Raw genomic sequence first — 25,127 nt, 5'->3', positions numbered from 1 at the left:
ATTTTAGAAATATTTTGTAGTTTTTAGTATATAAATTTTTCATGTATTAAATATTTATTTATTTTAAATTTTTTTATTTTTTATTTATTTTTGGCTGCATTGGGTCTTTGTTGCGTGTGGGCGTTCTCTCGTTGCAGCTAGCGGGGGCTACTCTTCATTGCAGTGTGCGGGCTTCTCATAGCAGTGGCTTCTCTTGTTGTGGAGCACGGGCTCTAGGCGTGAGGGCTTCAGTAGTTGTGTGTGGGCTCAGTAGTTGTGGCTCCCGGGCTCTAGAGTGCAGGCTCAGTAGTTGTGGCACATGGGCTTAGTTGCTCTGTGGCATGTGGGATCTTCCTGGACCAGGGCTTGAACCCGTGTGCCCTGCATTGGCAGGTGGATTCTTAACCACTGCACCACCAGGGAGGTTCTAAGCATTTATTTTTTATGCTAATGTCAGTTTTTCTTTTCAATTTTCAGTTCATTGCTAATTTATAGAAATATAGATTTTGGTATATTGGTATATCTTGTGACTTTGCTATAAATTCACTTATTAGCTTTATGTACTTTTTTGTAGATTCTTTAGGGATTTCTTTTTCTTCCCCCATTTTTTAGGCCATGCTGTGTGACATGTGGAATCTTAGTTCCCTGACCAGGGATCGAACCTGTGCCCCCTGCATTGGGAGTACAGAGTCTTAACTGCTGGACCACCAGGGAAGTACCGAGGGATTTCTCACATAGATAATTAAGTCATCTGCAAATAAGGAGTTTTTTTCCTTCATTTCCAATTTGTGTGTCTTTTCTTTCTTTCTTTCCATTCCTTCCTCTCTCTTCCTTCCTCTCCCTCTCTCTTTCCCTCTCCGTCCATCAGCCCCCATCTTATTATGCACTGGCTAGGACATTCGGTACAGTGTTGAAGAGAAGCAGTGAGGGTGGGCATCTTTTCCTTTGTTCCTGATCTCTTAGGGGAAATACACCCAGTTTTTCACCACTAAGCAGGATTTGTTGGTTTATAGCTATTGTTTATCAGATTGAGGAAGTTCTCTACTATTCCTAGTTGTGGAGAGTTTTTATCATGAACTGATGTTGGATTTTGTGAAAAGCTTTTTCTGCATCTATTGAGATTATCTTTTGTTTTCGTTTTTGCTTTTAATCTGTCGATATGGTGAATTGTATTGATTGATTTTCAAATTTCAAAGCATTTTTGCATTTCAGTGATAAATCGACCCTTTTGATCATGATATAGGTATATATATATATATATTTTGTATTGCTGGATTTGATTTGCTAATATTTTGTTAAGGATTTTTGTGTCTGTGCTTGTAGTTTTTTTTTAAAAAAATATATTTATTTATTGGCTGCTTGGGTCTTCGTTGCTGTGCGCGGCGTTTCTCTAGTTGAGGCAAGCAGGGGCTGCTCTTCATTGTGGTGCGTGGGCCTCTCATTGCAGTGGCTTCTCTTGTTGTGGAGCACGGGCTCTAGGCGCGCGGGCTTCAGTAGTTGTGGCACGCAGGCTTCAGTAGTTGCGGCTCGCGGGCTTGAGTAGTTGTGGCTCATGGGCTCTAGAGTGCAGGCTCAGTAGTTGTGGCGCATGGGCTTAGTGGCATATGGGATCTTCCGGGACCAGGGATCGATGCATTGGCAGGCAGATCCTTAACCACTGCGCCACCAGGGAAGCCCCTGTAGTTTTCTTTTCTTGTAATGTCTTTGGTTTTGGTATTAGGGTAATACTGACCTCATACAATGAGTTGGGAAGTGTTCCTTCCTCTTCTTTGTGTTTTTTTGTTTTTGTTTGTTTTTTTGAAGAGTTTGTGAGTTGGTTTTATTTCTTCCTTAAATGTTTTGTTGAACGCACCAGTGAAGCCATCTGGGCCTAGAGTTTTCTTTGTAGGATGTTTTTAACTATGAATTCAATTTCTTTAACAGATAAAGGGTTATTCAGTTATCTCTTTGTTCTTGAGTGAGCTTTGACAGTTGGTATCTTTTCAGGTATTTGTTCTATCCAAGTTGTTGAATTTATTGACATAAAGTTTTTCATAATATTCCTTTGTCATCTTTTTAATGTCTGTGGGCTCTAATGATGTCTGTTCTTTTATTCCTCACACTTGTAATTTAGTCTTTCTCTTAATCATTCTGGCTAGAGGTTTTTCAAAGAACAAGCTTTTGGTTTCATTAATTTCTCTATTTTTCTGTTTTCTATTTTACTGGTTTTTGCTGTTGTCTGTTATTTTCTTCTGTCTCTTTGCTTTGGGTTTAATTTGGTCTTTTTCTAGTTTCTTAAAGTGGGAGCTTAGGTCATGGATTTGAGACTTTATTTTCTAATAATACTATAGAATTTATCAATTTCCCTTTAAACACTGTGCTAGCTATGCCCCACAAATTTTGATATATTGCATTTTATCAACTTCAGTTGACAGTATTTTCTAATTTCTTTTGGGATATCTTCTTTGACCCATGGGTTATTTAGAAGTGTGTGTGGGGCTTCCCAGGTGGTCCAGTGGTTAAGACTCCACGCTTCCACTGCAGGGGGTGCAGGTTCAATCCCTGGTCAGGGAAGTTCTGCTTGCTGTGCAGTGTGGCCAAAAAAGAAAAAAAAAAAAAGAAAAGAGGTGTGTGTGTGTGTGTGTGTGTGTGTGTGTGTGTTTCTAAACAACAGAAATTTATTTTCTCACAGTTCTGGAGTCTGGGAATTCCAATATTAGGTGCTGGTAAATTCAGTTTCTGTGAGAGCTTTCCTCCTGACTTGTAGACACCCACCTTCTCACTGTGACCTCACATGGCCTTTTCTTGGTGCATGTGTGTGGAGAGAGAGGGAGTGAGCTTTCTGATATCTCTTCTTATAAGGACACTAATCCTATAGGATCAGGGATTCACCCTTATGGACTCATTTAACCTTAATTACTTGCTTAGAGGACCCATCTCCAAATACAGCCATACCAGGGGTAAGGCTTCCAACGTATGAATTTTGGGGGGACACACGTTCAAGTTAATTTTGGGGAGACACACACATTCAGGTTTTCTGTACAGGATTGGAGTCCTATTCTATGTTCAGTTTCAGAACCTGTTTTTTTTAAATGTAATTTTTATAGTTATAGAGTACCATATGGCTTATAACAGCAAAAACAAAAAATCCACTATAACTTTTTAGAAGTGTGTTTTTTCACTTCCAAATATTTGGAGACTTTCCAGCTATCATTTTGTTACTGATTTCTAATTTAATTCCCTTGAGTTCACATCATACTTTGTATGATTTCAGTACTTTTATACTTATTGAGGTTTATTTTATGGCCCCAATATAATCTTTGTTGGTAGCTCTTCCATGTGTATTTGAAAAGCATATGTATTCTGTTGTTTTTTAAGGTCCACTGTTCTGTAAATGTCAATTAGGTCAAGTTGGTTGACAGCATTGTTCAGGTTTTATTTATTTTTATGGATTCTTTTTTTTTGGTCTATTCTGTCAATTATTGAGAAAGGCATATTGAAGTCTCCAACTTTAATTGTGGATTTGTCTATATTTCTTTTCAGTTTTGTCAGTTTTAGCTCTACATATTTTATTTATTTATTTTTATTGTTTTTATTTTTTATTTATTTAAAATTTTTTAGCTGTGCCACCTGGCATGCTGGATCTTAGTTTCCCAAACAGGGATCAAACCTGTGCCCCCTGCAGTGGAAGTGTGGAGCCTTAACCACTGGACCGCCAGGGAAGTCCCTAGTTCTACATATTTTAAAACTCTGTTTTCAGGTACATATGCCTAATAACATACATTGAGTGGGTTTTGAATGTTAAGGCAAACTAGCATTTCTGGGGTAAACCTATTTGGTCATGATGTATTAGATTTTCTAATATATTGTTTAAGGTTTTTGTTTTTTTGTTTATGGGAGATAACTGGCTTTAATTTTCCTTTCTTATCAAGTCTTTTTCATGTGTTGGTATTAGCGTTATACTGACCTTATAAAATGAATTGGGAAATTTTTCATCATTATCTGGTCTCTGGAAGAGTTTGTTGAAGACTGGTGTTATTTCTTTCTTAAATGTTTTGTAAGCATTCACCAAGGGTGCTGTCTAGGCCTGGAGTTTTCTTTGTCAAAAGCCTTTTAAGTTTTGGATTAAATTCTTTAATAATTATAGGATTATTTAGATTTCCTGTTTCTTTTTGTGTCAGTTTTGTGTAAGTTGTGTTTTTCAAGGAATTGTCAAATTTGTTGATATAAAGTTGCTTGTAATGTTTATTTTGGTATGTCTAAGATTTTTAATGAGGTTGTCTTTTTAGTTTTGATTTTAGTGAGGTCCTCTTTTTATTTGTGTCTTATTTTTTTTGTTGATAAGTTTGGCTAGAGGTTTATCAGTTAATCTTTTTAAAACCAACTTTTGGCTTTCTTGACTTTTTTTTTCTATTTAATTGATTTCTGTTCTTTATTATTTCCTTCCTACAATCTACCTTGGATTTGATTTGTTCTTTTGTAGCTTCTAGTAAGATTTTCAATCTTTTTTTTCTAATATATACATTTAAAGTTAAAACTTGCCCTCTAAGCATTGCTGTAGCTGCATTCTGAAAATTTTGATGTGTCATACTGTTGTTTTCATTCATCTTAAAATATCTTTAATATCCATTATGACTTCGTTTTTTTTGTTTTTTTTGTTTTTTTTTTGTGGTACACAGGCCTCTCACTGTTGTGGCCTCTACCGTTGCGGAGCACAGGCTCCGGACGCGCAGGCTCAGCGGCCATGGCTCACGGGCCCAGCTGCTCCATAGCATGTGGGATCTTCCCAGACCGGGGCACGAACCGTGTCCCCTGCATCGGCAGGCAGACTCTCAACCACTGCGCCACCAGGGAAGCCCTATGACTTCTTCCTGACCCATGAATTATTTAGAGATATGTTGCTTAATTTCTAAACGTTTGAGGATCTTTCTAGTTAAATTTCTTTATTGATTTCTAGTTTAATTCCATTGTGGTCAAAAAGCATATTGTATATGATTCCTGACCTTTGAAAATTCTTGAGTCATTTAGCTTATGGTCTGTTCATGTGCTGTTAAAAAGAATACATATTTAGTGGGTGTTTTATACATGTCGTTTGAGTCAAGTAAGATGTCCTGTATATGTCTGTGAGGTCAGTTTTGTTAATGTTGTTCAGATCTTTTATATCTTTACTGATTTTTTTTTTGTCTGCTGTCATATGTTACTGATTGACATCTGTTAAAATCTCCAACTGTGATTGTGGCTTTCTCCTTTCTTTCCCCTTTCAACTTTTTTATAAATTTATTTATTTATTTATTTTTGGCTGCATTGGGTCTTCATTGCTGCACGTGGGCTTCTCATTGTCGTGGCTTCTCTTGTTGCAGAGCACGGGCTCTAGGCACACAGGCTTCAGTAGTTGTGGCACATGGGCTCAGTAGTTGTGGCTTGCAGGCTCTAGAGCTCAGGCTCAGTAGTTGTGGCACACGGGCTTAGTTACTCTGCGGCATGTGGGATCTTCCCAGACCAGGGCTCGAACCTGTGTCCCTTGCATTGGCAGGCGGATTCTTAACCACTGCGCCACCAGGGAAGCCCTCACCTTTTGTTTTATATATTTAAGCTGTATTATCAGGTGCACAGAAATTTAGAATTGTCATGTCTTTCTGTTGAATTGACTCAGCATGAAATGTTCCTTTTTATCTCTTTACTTCTTGCCTTAAAGTCTGCTTTGTATTTGATATTAATGTGTACATGGTATAAGTGTTTACATTGTTTTGCTTTCAACCTTTTTTGTGTCTTTTTTAATGTAAATTTATTTATTTTTGGCTGTGTTGGGTCTTCGTTGCTGCATGCGGGCTTTCTCTAGTTGCGGAGAGTGGGGGCTACTCTTCGTTGCAGTGTGCAGGCTTCTCATTGCGGTGGCTTCTCTTGTTGTGAAGCACAGACTCTAGGCGTGCGGGCTTCAGTAGTCGTAGCGCATGGGCTTAGTTGCTCCGCGGCACGTGGGACTTTCCTGGACCAGGGATCAAACCTGTGTCTCCTGCATTGGCAGGCAGATTCTTAACCACTGCACCACCAGGGAAGTCCCCTTTTTTGTGTCTTTATATTTAAAGTGTATCTTTTATAAATAGCATAGAGTTAAAAAAAACAAAAAACCTTGTCTGAACATCTTTGTTAATTAGATTGTACACTTCATTTATATTTAATGTAATTTCTGATATAATTTTCTATTTCTCTATTTCTTTTTTGTTCCTTTATTTCTCCTTTCCTTCTTTTGGATTAATCAAAATGCTTTTACTTTTCTTCTCTATTAGCTTTTTAGTTTTGTATTCTTTTATTTTTCTTTTACATGTTACCCTATAGATTAATATGCAGTCTTTGAAATTACTATAATCTACCTTAAATTCGTACTTTTACCACTTCCCAAACCATGTAAGAACTTTACAACAGTTTTACTTTATATATCTACTCCTGCCTTTTGTGTTATTGATATTGTATTTTACTTCTTCATTTGTTTTAAACCCTACAAGACATTATTATTATTGTTACTGTCTTAACCAGTCAATATTGATTTATATTTATCACATAGTTAACCTTTCTTATGTCTTGATTCATCCTGAAGTTCTTTATTTTGCCTTCATCTTGGGTCATTTTTTTTCATCTTGAAGAATTTCCTTTAGTATTTCTTGCAGACCTGGTCTCCTGTCAATGAATTATCTCAGATTTTGTTTGTCTGGAAAAAAAATCTTAGTTTTGCCTTCATTTTTAAAAATTATTTTCACTGTGTATAGAATTTTAGGTTGTTCTTTTCCCTGCAGAACTTTAAGATGCATTCTGTTATATTCTGGTTTCCATTGTTTCTGTTGCAAATTCAGCTGTCAGTTTTGTTGTTACTTTGATAATTTGTCTTTTTTTCTTCTGCTTCTAAGATTTTCTCTGTTCTGTTTTTCAGCATTTTGACTATTATGTGTGTACTTGGGTTTTCTGTTTTTAATCTGCTTAGGGCTTGTAGAGCTGCTTGAATATGAGATTTGATATTTTATCAGTTAAAAACAATCCTTGTAAATATTTTTTTTAGATATCATTTCTGTTGTGGTCTCCTTCTTTTCTTCTGGTATTCCAGTTACATGTATGTTAGGTCTTTTCACCGTGTCCCATGTGTATTGTTTTTTCTTTATATTCTTTTCTTTTTTCCTGCATGCATCAGTTTCTGCTGTTCTGTAGTCTAGTTCACTAATTCTCTGTTTTGCCGTGTCTTATCTATTAAATTTTTCATGCCAGTTTAGCACTATAGATTCTATGTGAAATTCTCCATCTTTTCCTTTATTTTCTTGAATGTGTTAATCATAATTATTTAAAAATCCTTTTTCTAATATCTGATTCACCCATAGGTCTTTTTTTTTTTTTTACTGTCATCCTCCCCCATCCCCTAGTGTTTTGGCATCTTGGTTCTTGCTATAATTTTTGATTGGATGCTGGACATTGTGGATGAAAAATTCTAGAGGCGTTGGTATTGTTATCTTCCTCTAAAGAGGGTTATGTTTTCTTCAGGCAGGCAGATAATTTTGGAGGGTCACTTAAATTCTGCCAAGGGTTGGTTTTATGCTATATTAAGTCTACTTTGTTTCAACTTTATAGATTGTGGCCTATATTCCTAGTGGGTAGCTCTTCTGGGGTTTCAACACTTGTAAAAAAGCTATAGTGTTTATGAAGACTTTTTCTCCTTTGCAAGACTTCAACTACAACCTCTGTCTTCCCAACACTTGTGTAGTGTAATCTTAGTTCCCCGACCAGGGATTGAACCCATGCCCCCTGCGGTGGAAGTGCGGAGTCCTAAGCACTGGACCGCCTGGGAATTCCCTGTGATTCAATCATAGTTTCTTTTTTTTTTTTTTTTTTTTCGGTACGCGGGCCTCTCACTGTTGTGGCCTCTCCTGTTGTGGAGCACAGGCTCTGGACGCACAGGCTCAGCGGCCATGGCTCACGGGTCGAGCCACTCCACGGCATGTGGGATCTTCCCAGACCGGGGCACGAACCCGTGTCCCCTGCATTGGCAGGCGGACTCTCAACCACTATGCCACCAGGGAAGCCCTAAGCAGCTATTTTCATACAACAAAGCGACTTTGGTGATTTAGATATTACAGAACCCACCCATGTTTTTATTGACATCATCCATTTTGCAGTACATTTACAGTGCAAATTTACTTTCAACTTACTGCTTACATCATTAAATATGCTTCTCAGCAAATACCTTGTTTTTAGCCACATCCCACCTTTCTCATAGAAGGAAAAATTAGATATTCTTCTTTATTCTAGTCTGATTTTTATAGAGTGGCTTCCTTTGTAAAATTTTTTAAATTTTAAAATTTTATTTATTTATTTATTTTTGGCTGGCCACTGCGGCATGTAGGATCTTAGTTCCCTGACCAGGGATCGAACCTGCGCCCCCTACAGTGGAAGCACGGAATCTTAATCACTGGACCGCCAGGGAAGTGCCTTTTTTGTTGTTGCTTTTGTTTTCCTTTTTTTAATTTTTAAATTTCAGTTCTTTAGAATTCTTAGGGTCAGTGGTATCCCAATATTTTAAAAGTAAGATAATAGATTAGTTCTAAAACAGAGTAAGATAGGACTGAATTATCTGTTCTTTCTTGGATTGTCTGTGCAATGTATTAGAATTTGTTCAATTTTCCTTATAGACCCACATTCCCTATTAAACTCAGCCTTAAAATCAGAAATCAGAGGAGAAATAAGTGTGATGTGATTTAGGGGGATGTAATTAGATGAGATCGTGTAACCCCACAGTGATTACTTTGATTCTGTGTTTGTAATATAGCCATTCTGAATGGGAATTATGCTAACTCCAATGCTTTTTCCATTGAAAAGTATTTTCTGCAGCGAATTTTGTTATTTCCATTTTAATTTTGTGATAAGTTTTCTTCACAGTTCTTTAAAATTATTTTTTATGTTTGTCTTTATTGTATTTTTATTGGGGTTGAATGTTTTTCAGTGTATATTTTAAAGCAGTGTTACTCAAAGTGTGGTCTGAAAACCAGTGCTAGTTTGAGAACTATTTGTTACTGGTTTGAAACAAAATAAATCACGGAAACTGAGAATAAAACTTTAGAAATGTTGTAACATTTGACATTATGGCTATATTCTTACTTTATAAAAGTATGAGTCTACAGTGGATTGGTCAAAAACAAGACTAGTTTTTCACCACAGAGAGTTTGAGAAGCACTGTTTTAAAGGACAATTTGATTCCTCATCAACTATCTGTATAAAATTTTATTAATTTTAGCTGCTTCCATTGTAAATTTCCTTTTTTTGGTCTCCACTTCTATGAATTTTTGTTACATTTTGTAGATCTAAATTTCGTGAGGAAGATTTTATTTATTTAGGTTAATTTTTCGTTAATAACGCACTTTATTATTTCTGGTATAACATTAATAGTTTTAACTTGTGTCTTTCATACTTTTTTCCCCGGGTCAGTTTTTCAATTGACAGTGTTACCAACAACATGATAGGATATGAATATGAAGCTGAATCAAAACTTCTTTGGGTGTCAGAAATCCTTTTCTTGCTCTGCAACTACCAGGTCATTGTTTAAGTACTGGTAAGATGAGAAGGGAAAGGTGGATGGCAGAAACCAAGAACTGGCTAGATTGGTCTACATGAGAAAGGATGCAAGAGGGAAGGGAGGAGCAAAGAGAGGAGATTCAAGTGTGGTGAAGAGAGAAGAGTTTTGGAGTTTATGGAGGAAAGGGGTAAATGAGGTGAGAAGAGAGACTTTGGGAAAAGATATGTGTACAAAGGTTTTTAGACAGTTTTGTTGTGTATTATGCTATGTAATTCCCCTTTTGCTCCTTTCTCAAATGACCATCAGTAAAGAGCTTTGTCACTTTTCTGATGCATTCTAGAGTTTTGTATTTCTTTTGAATCTGTCACTTTGTTGGGATGTACCTCAAGGTAGCCCATTTTTTGTTTAGGTTACACAAATGTAAGATGTGTATGTTTGAATTCTACTTTTTTTTTTTTTTTTTTTACTTAAAAATCATTATCGGGCTTCTCTGGTGGCGCAGTGGTTAAGAATCTGCCTGCTAATGCAGGGGACACGGGTTTGAGCCCTGGTCTAGGAGGATCCCACATGCCGCGGAGCAACTAGGCCCGTGAGCCACAACTACTGAGCCTGCGCGTCTGGAGCCTGTGCTCCGCAACAAGAGAGGCCGTGATACTGAGAAGGCCTGCGCACCCGCGATGAAGAGTGGCCCCCGCTTGCCACAACTAGAGAAAGCCCTCGCACAGAAACGAAGACCCAACACAGCAAAAATATATTAATTAATAAACTCCTACCCCCAACATCTTCTTTAAAAAAAAAAATCATTATCAAAATTTTTTCCATATCATTAAAATCTCTTTGTAGACATTTTTAACTTGTCCCCCCCCCATCAATTGCTTAAAAAGACTATTTTTAATGGGTCAGTTACAGTCCAGTGCATGGTGTACCAGTGTTCACTTAATCATTTTTTTCATATTGGCTGTGCACACAAAAAATGTTGCCTACCTTTTCAGTAAACAATGAATGTTGCCTGCTGTCAAGGCATCAGCCACTGCAGCCATACCCCCACCCCACCCCCAAAGGGTGCACCCTGAGGGGAATTCAGGTTGGAGAAAAACAGGATACTGGCCCTAGATAGTTAAGATGCATAGCTAAGGAATAACTTCAATGAGCCAAGACTCTTGCATATTCCTCTACATAGAAAAGCACTAAAATCATTAACTTGAGATGTCTTTTTTTGCGATTAGCAGTAATCTTTTGACGTTCAATTACATGTATTTTTTTTTTTTTTTCCCAGTGAAAACTTCTGTATATCCTGGCTTCTCCCTAACCTCTTTGGAGCAGTTCCTCAGAGCTATCTGAGAGGCTGTCTCCCAGGCTGTAGTCCTCAGTAAGGTCCCTGAATAAAACATAACTTGCAACTTTTAGGTTGTGTGTTTTTCTTCAGTCGACATTTAGGTGTTTTCCATGTTTTTGCTAAAATAATTAATGTTGAAATGAATAACTTGATTAGTCTTTACATGTGTAATTATTTCCTTAAGAAGAAGATTGGATTGAAAGTTACGAACATTTATCAAATTCTTGATATATATTCCCAAGTGCAAAAGCAATTGTTTGAAATTACTAATAATTTTTCACTGAGTAAACATTGCCAGGGTGCAGCTTGAAGGTCATAAAATCTTTTTTTTTGCGGTACACGGGCCTCTCACTGTTGTGGCCTCTCCTGTTGCGGAGCACAGGCTCTGGACGCGCAGGCTCAGCGGCCATGGCTCACGGGCCCAGCCGCTCTGCGGCATGTGGGATCTTCCCATACCGGGGCACGAACCTGTGTCCCCTGCATCGGCAGGCGGACTCTCAACCACTGCGCCACCAGGGAAGCCCCATAAAATCTTTTTAAACCAAAAAGTTTGTCTTGATGTTAATCTTCTCTAACCCCTTGTTTTCAGACGGTAGCAGACCAAAAAGTATCAGAGAGATGAGAACCTCATTTTGGTGTTGCGTGATAGTCTACTTCAAGACTTAACAGATTCTAATAATCAAGAAGCTTTTCCTTTTATCTGGTTATATATGTGCTCCTTTCTTGTAGAATAGAGGTACTTCATCCCCTCCCCCCTTTTTTAATCAGAGTGGATTTTTTTTTATTGATTTGCTCCTTGTTTTTTTCTTTTCTTGACTCAGTGTAATGATAATAATGATAAATTACATTTGTATAATATTTCATTGGCTATAAAGCACTTTGATATATATTATTTCACTTAATATGCGTGGCATCCCTGATGGGAAGATATCTGTATTTTATAAAAGAAAAAAATAAGATTATTGCCAAGGCAACCCAGTTAAGTTATAGATCTGGGACATAAACCTGGGTTTCTGATGTATTATCTGGGTAGTATGGAGTAATAATTAAGACAGAGTTCTAGAGCTAGAGTGCTTGGCTTTAAAACATGGCTTTGTCATTATTAGCTCTTAGGAAAGTTTCTTAATCTTTCTGCCTCAGTTTCTTCCTCTGTACAGTGGGAAAAATAATAGTCCCTACCTCATAGGGTTGTTATGAGGAGTAAGTGAATTAATATGTATAAAGTGTGTAGAAGAATGCCTGACATAAAAGGAATATTCAGTGAATGTTAGGTGTTATTGCTACAACAGTACTACCACATCTGCCTTTACCACCGCTGTTATATCTTAGTCTTCTTTGATTTCCAGGGCCAGACAGCTGGCCTTTTCTTTTACTGGTGGCTTTTTGGGTTAAGTTCCGGGAGCAGTTGCTTTGGTGATTCTTGTGATGTTCTTGGTTTATTTGCAGAAGAGCAAGACAGTGAAGAAAACGAGAAAAGGCGAAAAAAGAAAAAGGGTACCAAGAGGAAAAGAGATGGAAAGGGTCAAGAAGAAGGGACTTTGGCTTGTGACCTGAAGCTGGATGACATGCTTGACCGCACCTTAGAGGACGGCGCCAAGCAGCACAACCTAACAGCAGTCAACGTGCGAAACATCCTTCATGTGAGTAAGACGGGGGCAGCCGTGTAATGGGAATAGAACTCTTTCACCAGGAGCAAATAAAAGTTCTCAGGAAACTCTTGAGTCTTGGTGTGTGAATTACTAATTTTGTGAGTTCCCTGTGGCAAAATATTTTACATTTCAGGGTAGCCTTCTCTTTGCACTCAGCAGAAGTTTGAAATGTGAACACATGTGAAAGAACTTAATTGGGAGGATAAACTGTTACTCTGCTTCCTTCCACTGATTTGATTGTTTATTGTTTAGCATATTCAAAGATAATGGAAGATGATAATGTTCACAGTGGATTTACTCTTGTGGGTCAATGTGTCTTAAAAGATGCCCAGTTAACAGTTTACAGTCCTTTGCACATATGCAAATACTCTTCTTTGCTATGTAGCAGTACAGCTATTTATAAAGCCTTTGCTGTTTATTACTGTTTCTCTTAAGCAGATAGTTAACCTGAGAATTTTTTTTTTTTTGAGCCATTCCTGTTAGTATCAGCTAATGAGATTGGTCCGTTTGCTTGCTACATTGTTGGAAGCTGTGTGCTTCTCTCCAAAACTTCCTTCTTTGCTTTCAGTTGCCTTGCTCTACTCTAATCTGAAATCATTTGGGTATCTAGCTCTCGTTTATCCTCTACATATATCTAGCAGAGTTACAGAGACATGAGTATTATCTAGATGATACATCTTTGTTGCATAAAGTGAAATTTCATCTTTCTCCAGGAAGTAATCACAAATGAACATGTAGTCGCTATGATGAAAGCAGCCATCAGTGAGACGGAGGATATGCCAATGTTTGTGAGTAGTTATCGTTCTTTCAATGTCATGGAACAGAACTGTCTGTAAACTGGCTAAGTGTAGTGAGTTGTTTACAAACTCACTTGGGAGTTTTTAAATAATTTGGCAGTTGGGGGCAAACTCAAGAATCACTCGATGATTTTTATTGACTGTTTTCTTCTCATTTTCCCTTCTTAGGAACCCAAAATGACACGCTCTAAACTGAAGGAAGTGGTGGAAAAAGGAGTGGTGGGTGTTCTGTTTTTTCTTTATTTAGCTTTGTTAATAGTATATAATTCCAGGTTATTTGTAGGGAAAAAATATAGGAAATATTTATTATGATCTGGGTTTGACTCCTTAAAGAAATATTTGTAAAAGGCAAATAGACATGTGGAGATGCAATATATGAAATCATTATCATAGTTTATTTTTATTTTAGTTGCTTTTTTGGAAGTGCTAGGTAGATAACCATTTGGAGCGGTTGAAAGCAATGAGTGATGACAGTTTTTCTATTCATGTTGTGAGATATGTGGTGAAGTGTTTAAAGTAGTGTATTTCAAATTGTGTTCCAGGGACCAGTTGCATCAAGATCACCCTGGTATGGGGTTCCTCAAGAGTGCTTATTAAAAATGCACATTCTTGGGCTTACCTCAGACCTAGGAATCAGGACCCATGGGTAGGGCCTGGGAATATGCACTGTTGAAAGCACAACAGTACATTCTTTTGCACACTAAAGTATGAGAACCTCTTGAAGACTTTTGAAGCATTCTGATACAGCAAGCTCTTTGATGCTGGGCACTGTGTTCTATCTGCTTAACAAGCACTTGTCCAGTTTGTGCTTACCTTCTGCGACAAGGCAGGTGATAGTCCTGAGGGAGTCCATTCTATCTCTGATAGTAAGAAAGATTTGCCATATGGACCCAAAATGCATACTGTAGTTTTTGTCTGTTTGTCTGGTTCTGTTCCTTGTAGCCCTGTAGAAGAAATGTCTGTTCCTCTTCCACGTGACCTTTCCTCTAGTTGAAGAAAACCAATATATCTTTTTATAACATTCTTTTCTTGCTAAACGTCCCCTAATTTTTTATTGGTCTTCATGTGACAAGGCTTTGAGTACCTTCACCAATCTGATCCTTTCCTTCTGCATGTGCCAAGTTTGTCCATATCCTTTTAAAAGTATGCCTTAAGTGGATCTAGTGCTTCAGATAGGGTTTAACTAGTATAGATTAAAGTTAGGTTGGGACTTCCCTGGCATTCCAGTGGTTAAGACTCTGAGCTTCCACTGCAGGGGTACAGGTTCAGTCTCTGGTCAGGGAACTAAGATCCTGCATGCCGCATGGTGCAGCCAAAAAAAAAAGTAAAATAGGGCTTCCCTGGTGGCGCGGTGGTTGAGAGTCTGCCTGCCGATGCAGGGGACACGGGTTCGTGCCCCGGTCTGGGAGGATCCCACGTGCCGCACAGCGACTGGGCCCGTGAGCCATGGCCGCTGAGTCTGCGCGTCTGGAGCCTGTGCTCCGCAATGGGAGAGGCCACAGCAGTGAGGCCCGCATACCAAAAAAAAAATAAAATAAAATAAAGTTAGGTTATTCCCTTAGTGTTCAGATTCCATATTTCCCTTAATGCAGCCTAAGGTTGCATTGGCTTTTTTTTTTTTTTAAATATGCCAAAGACATACATTTTAGGGTGGCAAATTCTGCCCCCCTATGCACTGGCTTTTTTTGACAGCCACATCATATATATATATTTGTATATATTTGTCTAATTGACTAACCCTGGTTGCATAAAGTGAAATTTCATGTTTCTCCAGAAAGTAATCACAAATGAACATGTGGTAGCTATGATGAAAGCAGCCATCAGTGTGACAGAAGTTCTCTGAAGTCTACCTGACATAGAATATAATTAACATTAATTCCATATTTGATTTAAAAAAACCCAGGGAGATCCAAATCAGGCTCTGGATTATGTCTACCAACCACATATATAGTTGCAGAGAAGGTAGACAACCCAAGGCTATAGTTTATGTGGGGAGAGCAAAGATTAGAGTCCATTTCTCTTGCTTCTTAATCTTAATAGACTGACTCCTTCCTGATGGATTTGGCAGTAGGAAAATTGATTGGTTTAGAAACAAACATGAGAAGAGGTATGGACCTGAATCACATCATTCCCCTTACCCTGTATTGGGCCTGGCTCCACAGAGCTAGATAAGTAGCCACAACATGGCAGGACTGAGGAGATGTGGAGGGCCTAAGGCTCCTTACAGAGACAGAACCTAATGGTCTATTGGATTTTGTTCATGATGATTTCGTTTAGGTCACAGTTAGATGGTCAAGAAATTATGCATTCCAGTGGTATTGTGTCAGGAGTATGTAAGAGGTTTTAAAGAATTCTTTAAAAACTTCCCCCCACCACCTCTATTGTTTTATTTTTAAAATTTATTTATTTTATTTATTTATTTTTGGCTGCATTGGGTCTTCATTGCTGCACACGGGCACAGGGTTTCTCTAGTTGCAGCGGTGGGGGGGGCTACTCTTCTTTGCGGTGCGCGGGCTTCTCATTATGGTGGCTTCTCTCATTGCGGGGCATGGGCTCTAGGCGCTCAGGCTTCAGGAGTCGCGGCACACAGGCTCAGTAGTTGTGGCTTGCGGGCTCTAGAGTGCATGCTCAGTAGTTGTGGTGCATAGGCTTTGTTGCTCCGCGGCATGTGGGATCTTCCCAGAGCAGGGCTCGAACCCGTGTCCCCTGCATTGGCAGGCGGATTCTTAACCACTGCGCCATGAGGGAAGCCCCTCTATTGTTTTAAAATCCTGAAAAAGTTGAAAAGAATTTTACGGTGAATCTAGATTCCATCTAGATATAACAATGTTAAATTCTGCCATATTTGCTTTATCTCTCTCTGTGTCTATCTTGTTTTTTCCTGGACTATTTGAAAAGAAGTTGTGTACGACTTGACACTTCACCCCGAAATCGTTCCCTAAGAACTTTTCATGGCTAGCTTTTTGGAGGCATACTTATGGTGGATTTATGTAATTGATTAAGACATACTGATGGCAAAAGGCTGCTGTCACCTGTAGTATCCTAGGTTTGTGTACTATTGTAGTTTATAAATAGTTTTCATATTTATTATTCTATGTGAACCCAAGCTGTAATATAAAGTAGACAATATAGACACTTTGTCCATTTATGGGTAATACAGATTCTTACTAGGTTTAAGGCAGAGATGCTAATGATGGAAATAGATTCATCTTTCCTTTTCTTCTGCCAAGCTCTGACAAATATTTGACAGTGTAGATCAGTACCCCTACATCACTGCAGCTACGTGTTAGTCTGATGGCTCCTTGTGATGGTAAAGAAGTAAAAATGAAAAATAGTCTATTTTGGTTAACGGAACTTAACTGTTTATATTCTTTGTTGGTAGGTAATTCCAACATGGAATATTTCACCAATTAAGAAGGCCAATGAAATTAAGGTAAAGTTGGAAGAGGTAATTCTTATTCTTTCCCAGAAAGACTTCATCAGTTTCGAAATGCTTCTATTTGTTAACTTTTTTGGACCTGTGTATTTATTTAAATTCCAGGTTTGTTTTTTTCCATTTCATTAGTCTTAGGTTTGACTCTCATGCTAGAAATCTTTTTAACTCCTGCCTCTTATTACTTGCTGTAGCTGCTTGTTGTGCTCTTAGGATTTTTTTTTTCCTGCTCTGCTTTCTTCCCTTTATTTCCCAAATACATATGATTTGTGTTTTCTATTATTTTATTTTTTTCTATAATTGTACTTATGTAGCCTCCTCAGTTTGTGGATATCCACCTTGAAGACGATGATTCCTCAGATGAAGAGTACCAGCCCGATGATGAAGAAGAAGATGAGACTGCTGAAGAGGTCAGTGGTTACCTGTGTGACTGTTAGTTGGTAATATAGAAAAAAGTTGGCTCCACAAGGCAGAGTGTACTTTGCTTCCTTAGTAATATCACTTGTTCTATACAGAGGGTTGAAACACAGTTCTTTTTTCTACTCATTTCTTTGCATAAATCTAAGACTGTGACTCCTCTTCATGCTCCCTTGATTTTTTCATGTCTTGTATTATGAAATATAACACACATATAACATGCAGAACTGTGCATAGGATAAAAAAATATACAGCTTAAATAACTATAAAGCTAATCCTTATGAAACTTCCTTAAAGTCATTAAGTATAACATTGCCAGACACCTCTTATCACAGTCACTTTTCTTCCCCTATAGACAGCCACTATCTTGACTTTTTGGTAATTACTTCCTTGCTTATCTTTCTACTTATATCACCTAAACATGCAGCTCTACACACTGTGTTCAATTTTTTACTGTTTCTGAACCTTAGGTAAATGGAACAATAGTCTGTTCTTTGTGTGGCTTTTTTTTTTTTTTTTTGGTTCAACACAAGTCATTTGAGATGCATTTATACTGTTGCTTGTAGCTATAGTTCGTTCATTTTCATAGTTAATGTAATATTCTATTTCTTAATTTGTTCTTTGACTTGTCTGTTAAAGGATTTTAAATCAATGCCTTACAGTTTTACAGAGTTTACAATGCTGATGAGGATAGAGATCTGATCCCTGTTCCTACCTTCAGCAAATTAAGCTTTTATTTAAATTTTATTCTTACTCTAATTCAGTGATTGATATTTTGTGATTCATTCTATTGAGGTACTTCAAACTCAGTGAATGAGGTAGGGGCATACATATGAAAGTGAACTGGATTTGTTTTGTAGAGTTTATTGGAAAGTGATGTTGAAAGCACTGCTTCGTCTCCACGTGGGGCAAAGAAATCCAGATTGAGGCAGTCTTCTGAGATGACTGAAACAGATGAGGAGAGTGGCATATTATCAGAGGTAAATCCACATCATACTAGCAAGATAAATTAGAGATGCTCTATAAGTAGATTATTTAACTGTATAAATGGATCATTTATCCATGGTGATTCTAAGCTGTCACCCTTTGCCAAACATGATTCGAGATCAGTAATCATGCCATTTTCTTCCTGGTATTTGTGACTAGTTATAACTGAATTTCAAATTCCCTTAAGTCAGTGAACAGTTAAGACAAAACTGGAACTCAGTGACAGGGAGAGTTCTTATTAAGGGGCCAAATGTGAGTGACTGGCAGAGTTTCTTTCCTTCTACCCTTCTCTTTTTTGTATGTGTTTTCTAATATTATTCTAAAGCCATTTTTATTGTATTTCCCCGCTTTTGATAACCTAAGTAGCATCCTGTTGGCTTCATTGGAAATAGGATGAAACCTAACTAGATTAATGTACTTGACAGTGCCTTTGTTTTTATATATACCTCTATCTAAATGGAAAGAGAAAGATTGCTAGCATATGAAAGACATGCTTCTCTCCTCCCGCTTTTTTTTTTTTCTCTTCCCTTCCTCCCTTTAATTTTTAACATACTTGCCCCTTTTAATCAGGCTGAGAAAGTCACCACACCTGCCATTAGGCACATCAGTGCTGAGGTGGTGCCCATGGGGCCTCCGCCCCCACCAAAGCCCAAACAGACCAAGGATAGTACTTTCATGGAGAAGTTGCATGCAGTAGATGAGGAGCTGGCTTCCAGTCCAGTCTGCATGGATTCTTTCCAGGTAAACATAACTCTAAATTGCTGAAAAAGTCAAATGGAATAATTTAGTCATTGCTCAGATTGGGAAGGGAGAAGGGAAGATATTAAATTTTGATACAGTTAGTAACAGTCATGAAATTATAGGTCTTTGGTACTCTAGTTTGTACTGTTTTATTGTAAGTGAGAATTAAGTGAGAATGGCAGTTCCTAAGGAAGAAATAAGGTATGTGACAGAGAGCATTTTAAAATGTGGAACATAGGAACAACCTTCAGCCAGATTCCTCAAATATTAACCTTTACCACAATTGCTTTATCATTTTCTCCTTCTTTCTCTCTCTCTGTACACATTTATTTTTTCCTGAATTGCTTTAGAGTGTGTTGCAGTCATGATGCGCTTTTACCCCTAAATATCTTAGTGTATATTTCCTACAGATGAGGACATTTGATTATGAAAATAAGGATATATAATATTAATAGTCTGTTAAAATCCTTATTTGGATTTTGCCAATTGTCCCAATAATATCTTTTATATAAAACAAAAGAAAAATGATTTTTTTTTTTGTGATCCGGGATCCAGTCTAGGATTACGTGTTGTATTTAGTCGTCTTTTCTCTTAGACTCTTTATTGGGAACAGTTTCTCAAAGTTTCGTAACCTTGACATTTTTGAACCTTATAGAGCAATTATTTTACAGAATGTTCCTCAATTTTGACTTTTCTTATACTTCCTCATAATTAGATTCCGGTTATGCACTTTTGGCACAAATATCACAAAAGTGATATGTCCTTTTTATTGCATCATATCAGGAGGCACATAAATTCCATCATGTTAAATTTGATCACATGATTAAGGTGGTGTCTGCTTGTTTTCCTCGCTGTAAAATTATTATTTTTCCATTTTTAAATTAATATGTATCTTTGAGGCAAAATATCTTTTCACCCACTAATTTTAACATCCATTGCTTGTTCTTGATTGAAACAGTCATTACTATGGTTACTGTCAAAGGATGACTTTCTAAATTCCATCATTAGACAGTTCTTCTTCTTTTTTTAAAAAAATTTTTATTTATTTATTTTTCTTTTGGCTGTGCTGCGTGGCATGTAGGATCCTAGTTCCCTGACCAGGGATCAAACCCACACCCTCTGATTGGAAGCGTGGAGTCTTAACCACTGGACTGCCACGGAAGTCCCAACCAGTTATTATTTTTTTTTTTAACATCTTTATTGGAGTATAATTGTTTTACAATGTTGTGTTAGTTTTTCATATATAACAAAGTGAATCAGCTACATGTATACATATATCCCCATATGCTCTCCCTTCCACCCTCCCTATCCCACCCCTCTAGGTGGGCACAAAGCACCGGGCTGATCTCCCTGTGCTGTGTAGCTACTTCCCACCAGCTGTCTATTTTACATTTTGTAGTGTATATATGTTAATGCTACTCTCTCACTTCGTCCCAGCTTATCCTTCCTCCTGGCCACGCGCAACTGGCCGCACGCTCTAGAGCCTGCACACCACAACTAGAGAGAAGCCCTCATGCCACACAAAAGATCCTGTGTGCCACAACTAAGACCCGAAGCAGCCAAATAAATAAATAAATATTTTAAAAAGTAAAAATAAAAAAAAGATACTTCTCTTAAAGTATCTTTTTAGAAAAAGAAAGGAATAGACATACAGATCAGTAGAACAGAATTGAGAGTCTAGAAATAAACTCTTAAATTTATTGGTCAATTAATCTTTGACAAGTGTTCCAAGACCAATTAATGGGAAGAGAATAGTCTTTCAACAAATGGTGCTGTGACAACTGGAAATCCACATGCAAGAGTAGAAAGTTAGACCCTTACCTTACACCACACTCAAAAAGTTAGCTCAAAATAGATTATTGACTTAAATGTAAGGGCTAAAATTATAGAACTCTTAGAACAAAGCATAGAGTAAATCTTTGTGACCTTTGATTAGGCAGTGGTTTCTTAATACAATACCAAAAGCACAAATGACAAAAAGAATAGGTACATTGGACCTCGTCACAATTAAAAACTTTTGTGCCTCAGAGGATACATCAAAAAAGTGGAGACAACCCAGAAAGTGGGAGAAAGTAATTGCAAATCACATATCTGATAAGGGTCTTGTATCTGTAATATATAATGAACTCTTGTAAGTCAACAATAAAAAGACAACCGAATTTAAAAATGGGCAAAGAGTATGAGTAGACATTATTCATTTCTTTTTTTCTTAATAAAAAGGAATGAGGGGCTTCCCTGGTGATGCAGTGGTTAAGAATCCATCTGCCAATGCAGGGGACACAGGTTTGAGCCCTGGTCTGAGAAGATCCCACATGCCATGGAGCAACTAAGCCTGTGCGCTACAACTACTGAGCCTGCGCTCTAGAGCCCGTGAGCCACAACTGAAGCGTGCACACCTAGAGCCTGGGCTCTGCAATGAGAGAAGCCACAGCAGTGAGAAGCCCGCTTGCAGCAACGAAGACCCAACACAGCCAAAAATAAAATAGAGTAAATAAATTTTATTACCAAAAAAAAGGAATGAGTACTGATACATGCTACAAAATGGATGAACTTTGAAAACATGCTAAGTGAAAGAAGCCAGAGACAAAAGGCCACATATTGTATGATTCCTTTTATTTATTTTAAAAAATATTTATTTATTTATTTATTGTGGCTGTGCCGGGTCTTCGTTGTGGCGTGTAGGATCTTTTTAATTGTGGCATGTAGACTTCTTAGTTGCGGCATGCGGACTCTTAGTTGCGGTATGTGAACTCTTAGTTGCAGCACACGTGTGGGATCTAGTTCCCCAACCAGCGATCAAACCCAGGCCCCCTGCATTGGGAGCGTGGAGTCTTACCCAGTGGACCACCAGGGAAGTCCCTATGATTCCTTTTATATAAAATGTCCAGCATAAGCAAATCCATAGAGACAGAAAGATTAGTGGGTATCAGAGACTGGGATCATGGAAGAATGGGGAGCTACCACTAAGGGAAATGGCTTTTCTTTTTGGGGTGATGAAAATGTTTTGGAATTAGATAGTGGTGATGGTCACACAAGTCTGTGAATATAGTAAGATCCACTCAGTTATACACTTTAAAGGAGTGAGTTTTATGGTGTGTAAATTATATCTTAATAAAGCTCTTATAAATGTTCCTGAAATGTTGGTTTTAAAACTGATATCATTATAAGGTGCAAGGATATATTGTACAAGGGGAATATAGCCAATATTTTATAAGAACTATAAATGGAGTATAACCTTTAAAAAAAAAAGACGTTGGCTCCTACAAAAAAAAATTTGATATCATTATCCTTAAAGTTTCTCAGACAAAGAATAATAAATCCATATGGTTTAGAGAAGAGACCTTGTGTTTTAAGCTAAGAAGAGAAACACACAGGATATGATGAAGTTTGGAGAAATTGAAAGCATTAGGCATTCAGTGATATGTTTTTATTTCCTTCTCCATTGGCTAGCCCATGGATGACAGTCTCATTGCATTCCGAACTCGCTCTAAGATGCCTCTGAAAGATGTTCCCCTGGGGCAACTAGAGGCAGAGCTCCGAGCTCCAGACATCACTCCAGACATGTATGACCCCAACACAGCAGATGATGAGGATTGGAAGATGTGGCTGGGGGGACTTATGAATGATGATGTGGGGAATGAAGGTAAGTGGTTTTGTTTGCATTTAATATCTACTCTGTCCATGGTCTCTGGTAAAATTTTCATTAGTTAAAAGCTTAAAGAAAGGGGTGTTTTTGGTTAAATTCCACTCCCCCTCCTTTTTGTTTTTGTTAAAGAGTCTTTTGGGGAATCTTTAGAATGCTAAGATTCCTCTCCTGAAACATAAACGTACATATAATTTTACATATGATTTCACGAGAGTGCATTGACTCACTCGAAGACTGTCATGTTAGTTAAGGTTCTTCCTGATGCAGGTGAAACGTCCTAACTCTCAACTTGCTGAAGTTGAGAATCCTAACTCTCAACTTGTTGAATGAAACCAGACTTTGGGAAGAGCAGAAAAACCTACAGTGGAATTGAGACCCACTTTCCCTCTCAACAGCTGTCATCTCTACTTTTTGTCAGTCAACTCCATTCTCAAACCTGTTTTTTTCTACAAGGCTGGAACTATGATCATAAGCACATCATTCACTTCTTGGTTTGTCCCCACGTCAGAAGAACTCTCTGCTACAGGCTTCAGTTTGAAAAATCCAGAGGAACAACTGATTGGTTGGGTTTGATCACATGCCCACTGTCTTGGTATTGCATGGCTTTGATAGGGAGACTGTTTCAGCATGGAGTCCTGTGATTGGCAGCACCTTGTAAACAACGGGGTTGGAGTAAGCAGTTACCCAAAAGAAGTGACAGTGTTTCCAGAAGTAGGGAAGGAGAATTGATCAGACAGAAACAATGTTGACTACAGCCATACATGGTGTAAGAATCCCTGCTGCAACCCTTATTTGTTTTAGAATATAAGTAAAATTCTTACTTTAAAACAATACATTGTTAAAATTGTCTTTGGTGGTTTTTTTTTTTAAGCATACTATAATGAAAGTCAGTTACCATTCATCATTTTGTGCAGTGTTTCTGTAAATTTAGAGGAAATGAGAGATTGATTTAGTTTGTAGTGATTCCAGATTCTTTTGATGGAATCAGGGCAATTTTTTTTACTATTGTTGTTTCCTTTTAACTCTCTTCAATGGAGAGTGACCAGGATATTCATACTGGTTGTGTTGTGGAAGAGTCACACTTTTTAAAAAATGTGTATAACTGAACCAAAGTCTTACTTGCATTTTTATGTGAACAGAGTCATTCACTATCTCACTTTAATCCGTAGCCAAATTCATTGCTCCTATTTCTGGATCCCATGATGTCCTATCAGACTTAATTACAGACAACTTACAGAGCATATCTTTATTCTTTACCCTGTCTTCTAAGAACAACTACTGTAAGATTTTTGTGTTGAAAGGATAATGCTTTAAGATAAATAAGAGAACATATAGCTTGTATGGAAATAGACTGAGTAAATATTTGGGTAGGTAAAGCCAGGAATAAATTAGGATAAGTGAATGAAAGAAAGTAAGTTCTCATATTTACCTTATAAAGCTATTAATAACTATATTGCATATAATTTGGCATTCAGTATTGAGTACTTTCTTTTACAAGGCAGTGTGTTAGGTTCTATGAGAGATAGAGGAAAGTGATCATTTTGTTAGGGAGTAAACATGTATGAATGGTGCCTGGTCCATTGTTAAATGCATGATACATTTCAGATTAATGAAGTTGAATGAACTCAGATGCACCATAAAAGTGGCATAAACTCTGTTCTAAGGTTTTAGAAGAGAGAGAATTATTGTTTATCATGACCAGAGATAGCAACATGAAAAAGGTGGTAATTGAGATGGACCTTTGAAAGATATTTGACAACAGTGACAAGAGAGGAATCAGATGGGTGGAAGTGACATTGAGATAATATGTATTTAGGTTCTGTAGAATATATGCTCCCCAGAGTTTTCTCTTATATTTTGTATTATAACCATAAGGGTAATACGTGCTTAGAGTAAAGAAATCAAATATTGTGTAAAGAAAACTTTAAAGCCTTTCCTCATGATGACAATTTCATGCCGCAGAGGGATCACTGATAAAAGTTCGATGTGCCTCCCGTGAGAGTTTTCAAATATGACGTTACCTTTTAGTTTTCCACGTTAATGTGGCAATAGGAAGAATTTTAGTCCTAAATTTAAATTCCCTGAGCATTTAGAAAAGACAGGTAACAAGAAGCAAATTGGTTTGAATTTTAGCATTTTTGTTCTTCTCCACCCACCTTCTATAGCAGAAGTGGTAATAAGCAATGCAATGCACAAACTTGCATGAAGGAGAAAAGGATGAAATTTGCAGCTGAGTCATTGACATATTAACTGGAGAGTCATTTCCTTAATAATCAACAACTGATGTATTATCGCATTAGTCTTCTGATAGGAGTCTAAGCTGCTAGCTTTTCCATCCCTTACCCCTTTGAGAATCTGATGAAAGCTGTTCAGCCACTTCCCAGAAAAATGTACACATCTACATACATGAAGTTTTTTTATGTCACTTTTTTGGGGGATTTATTATTCTCTTGAAGTTCATTTATTGACACTTCCTTTTTCTATCAATGCATTCAAGGTCCAAGATACCAAGGCTCAAAAATATCTGCAGAAAGGAGTGAACAGGGACAAAGATAATTCTATCCATTTTGTAAAAGTTTCAGAGAAATTCATTGTGTTGCTCTGTGTTATAGA

At 37.5% G+C, this 25,127-nt stretch overlaps 1 protein-coding gene across 4 annotated transcripts in view; it reads left to right on the top strand.

Moving 5' to 3' along the window:
* The window catches only part of GON4L (gon-4 like), an 87,345-nt gene that overhangs the window by 12,513 nt on the left and 49,705 nt on the right, over positions 1-25,127 (top strand). For all 4 annotated transcript variants that reach the window (XM_079904682.1, XM_079904680.1, XM_079904681.1 and 1 more), the window contains 8 exons: positions 12,291-12,484; positions 13,207-13,281; positions 13,459-13,509; positions 16,673-16,723; positions 17,038-17,133; positions 18,001-18,120; positions 18,698-18,868; positions 22,319-22,511. In XM_079904682.1, the coding sequence (XP_079760808.1) occupies positions 12,291-12,484; positions 13,207-13,281; positions 13,459-13,509; positions 16,673-16,723; positions 17,038-17,133; positions 18,001-18,120; positions 18,698-18,868; positions 22,319-22,511 (951 nt within the window). The remainder of the gene's footprint in view (positions 1-12,290; positions 12,485-13,206; positions 13,282-13,458; positions 13,510-16,672; positions 16,724-17,037; positions 17,134-18,000; positions 18,121-18,697; positions 18,869-22,318; positions 22,512-25,127) is intronic.

The sequence above is a fragment of the Stenella coeruleoalba genome (assembly GCF_951394435.1).
Source record: "Stenella coeruleoalba genome assembly, chromosome: 1".
Lineage (NCBI taxonomy): Eukaryota > Metazoa > Chordata > Mammalia > Artiodactyla > Delphinidae > Stenella > Stenella coeruleoalba.
Note: the sequence above shows the minus strand (reverse complement) of the source record. Positions and strands in the feature narration are given on the sequence as shown.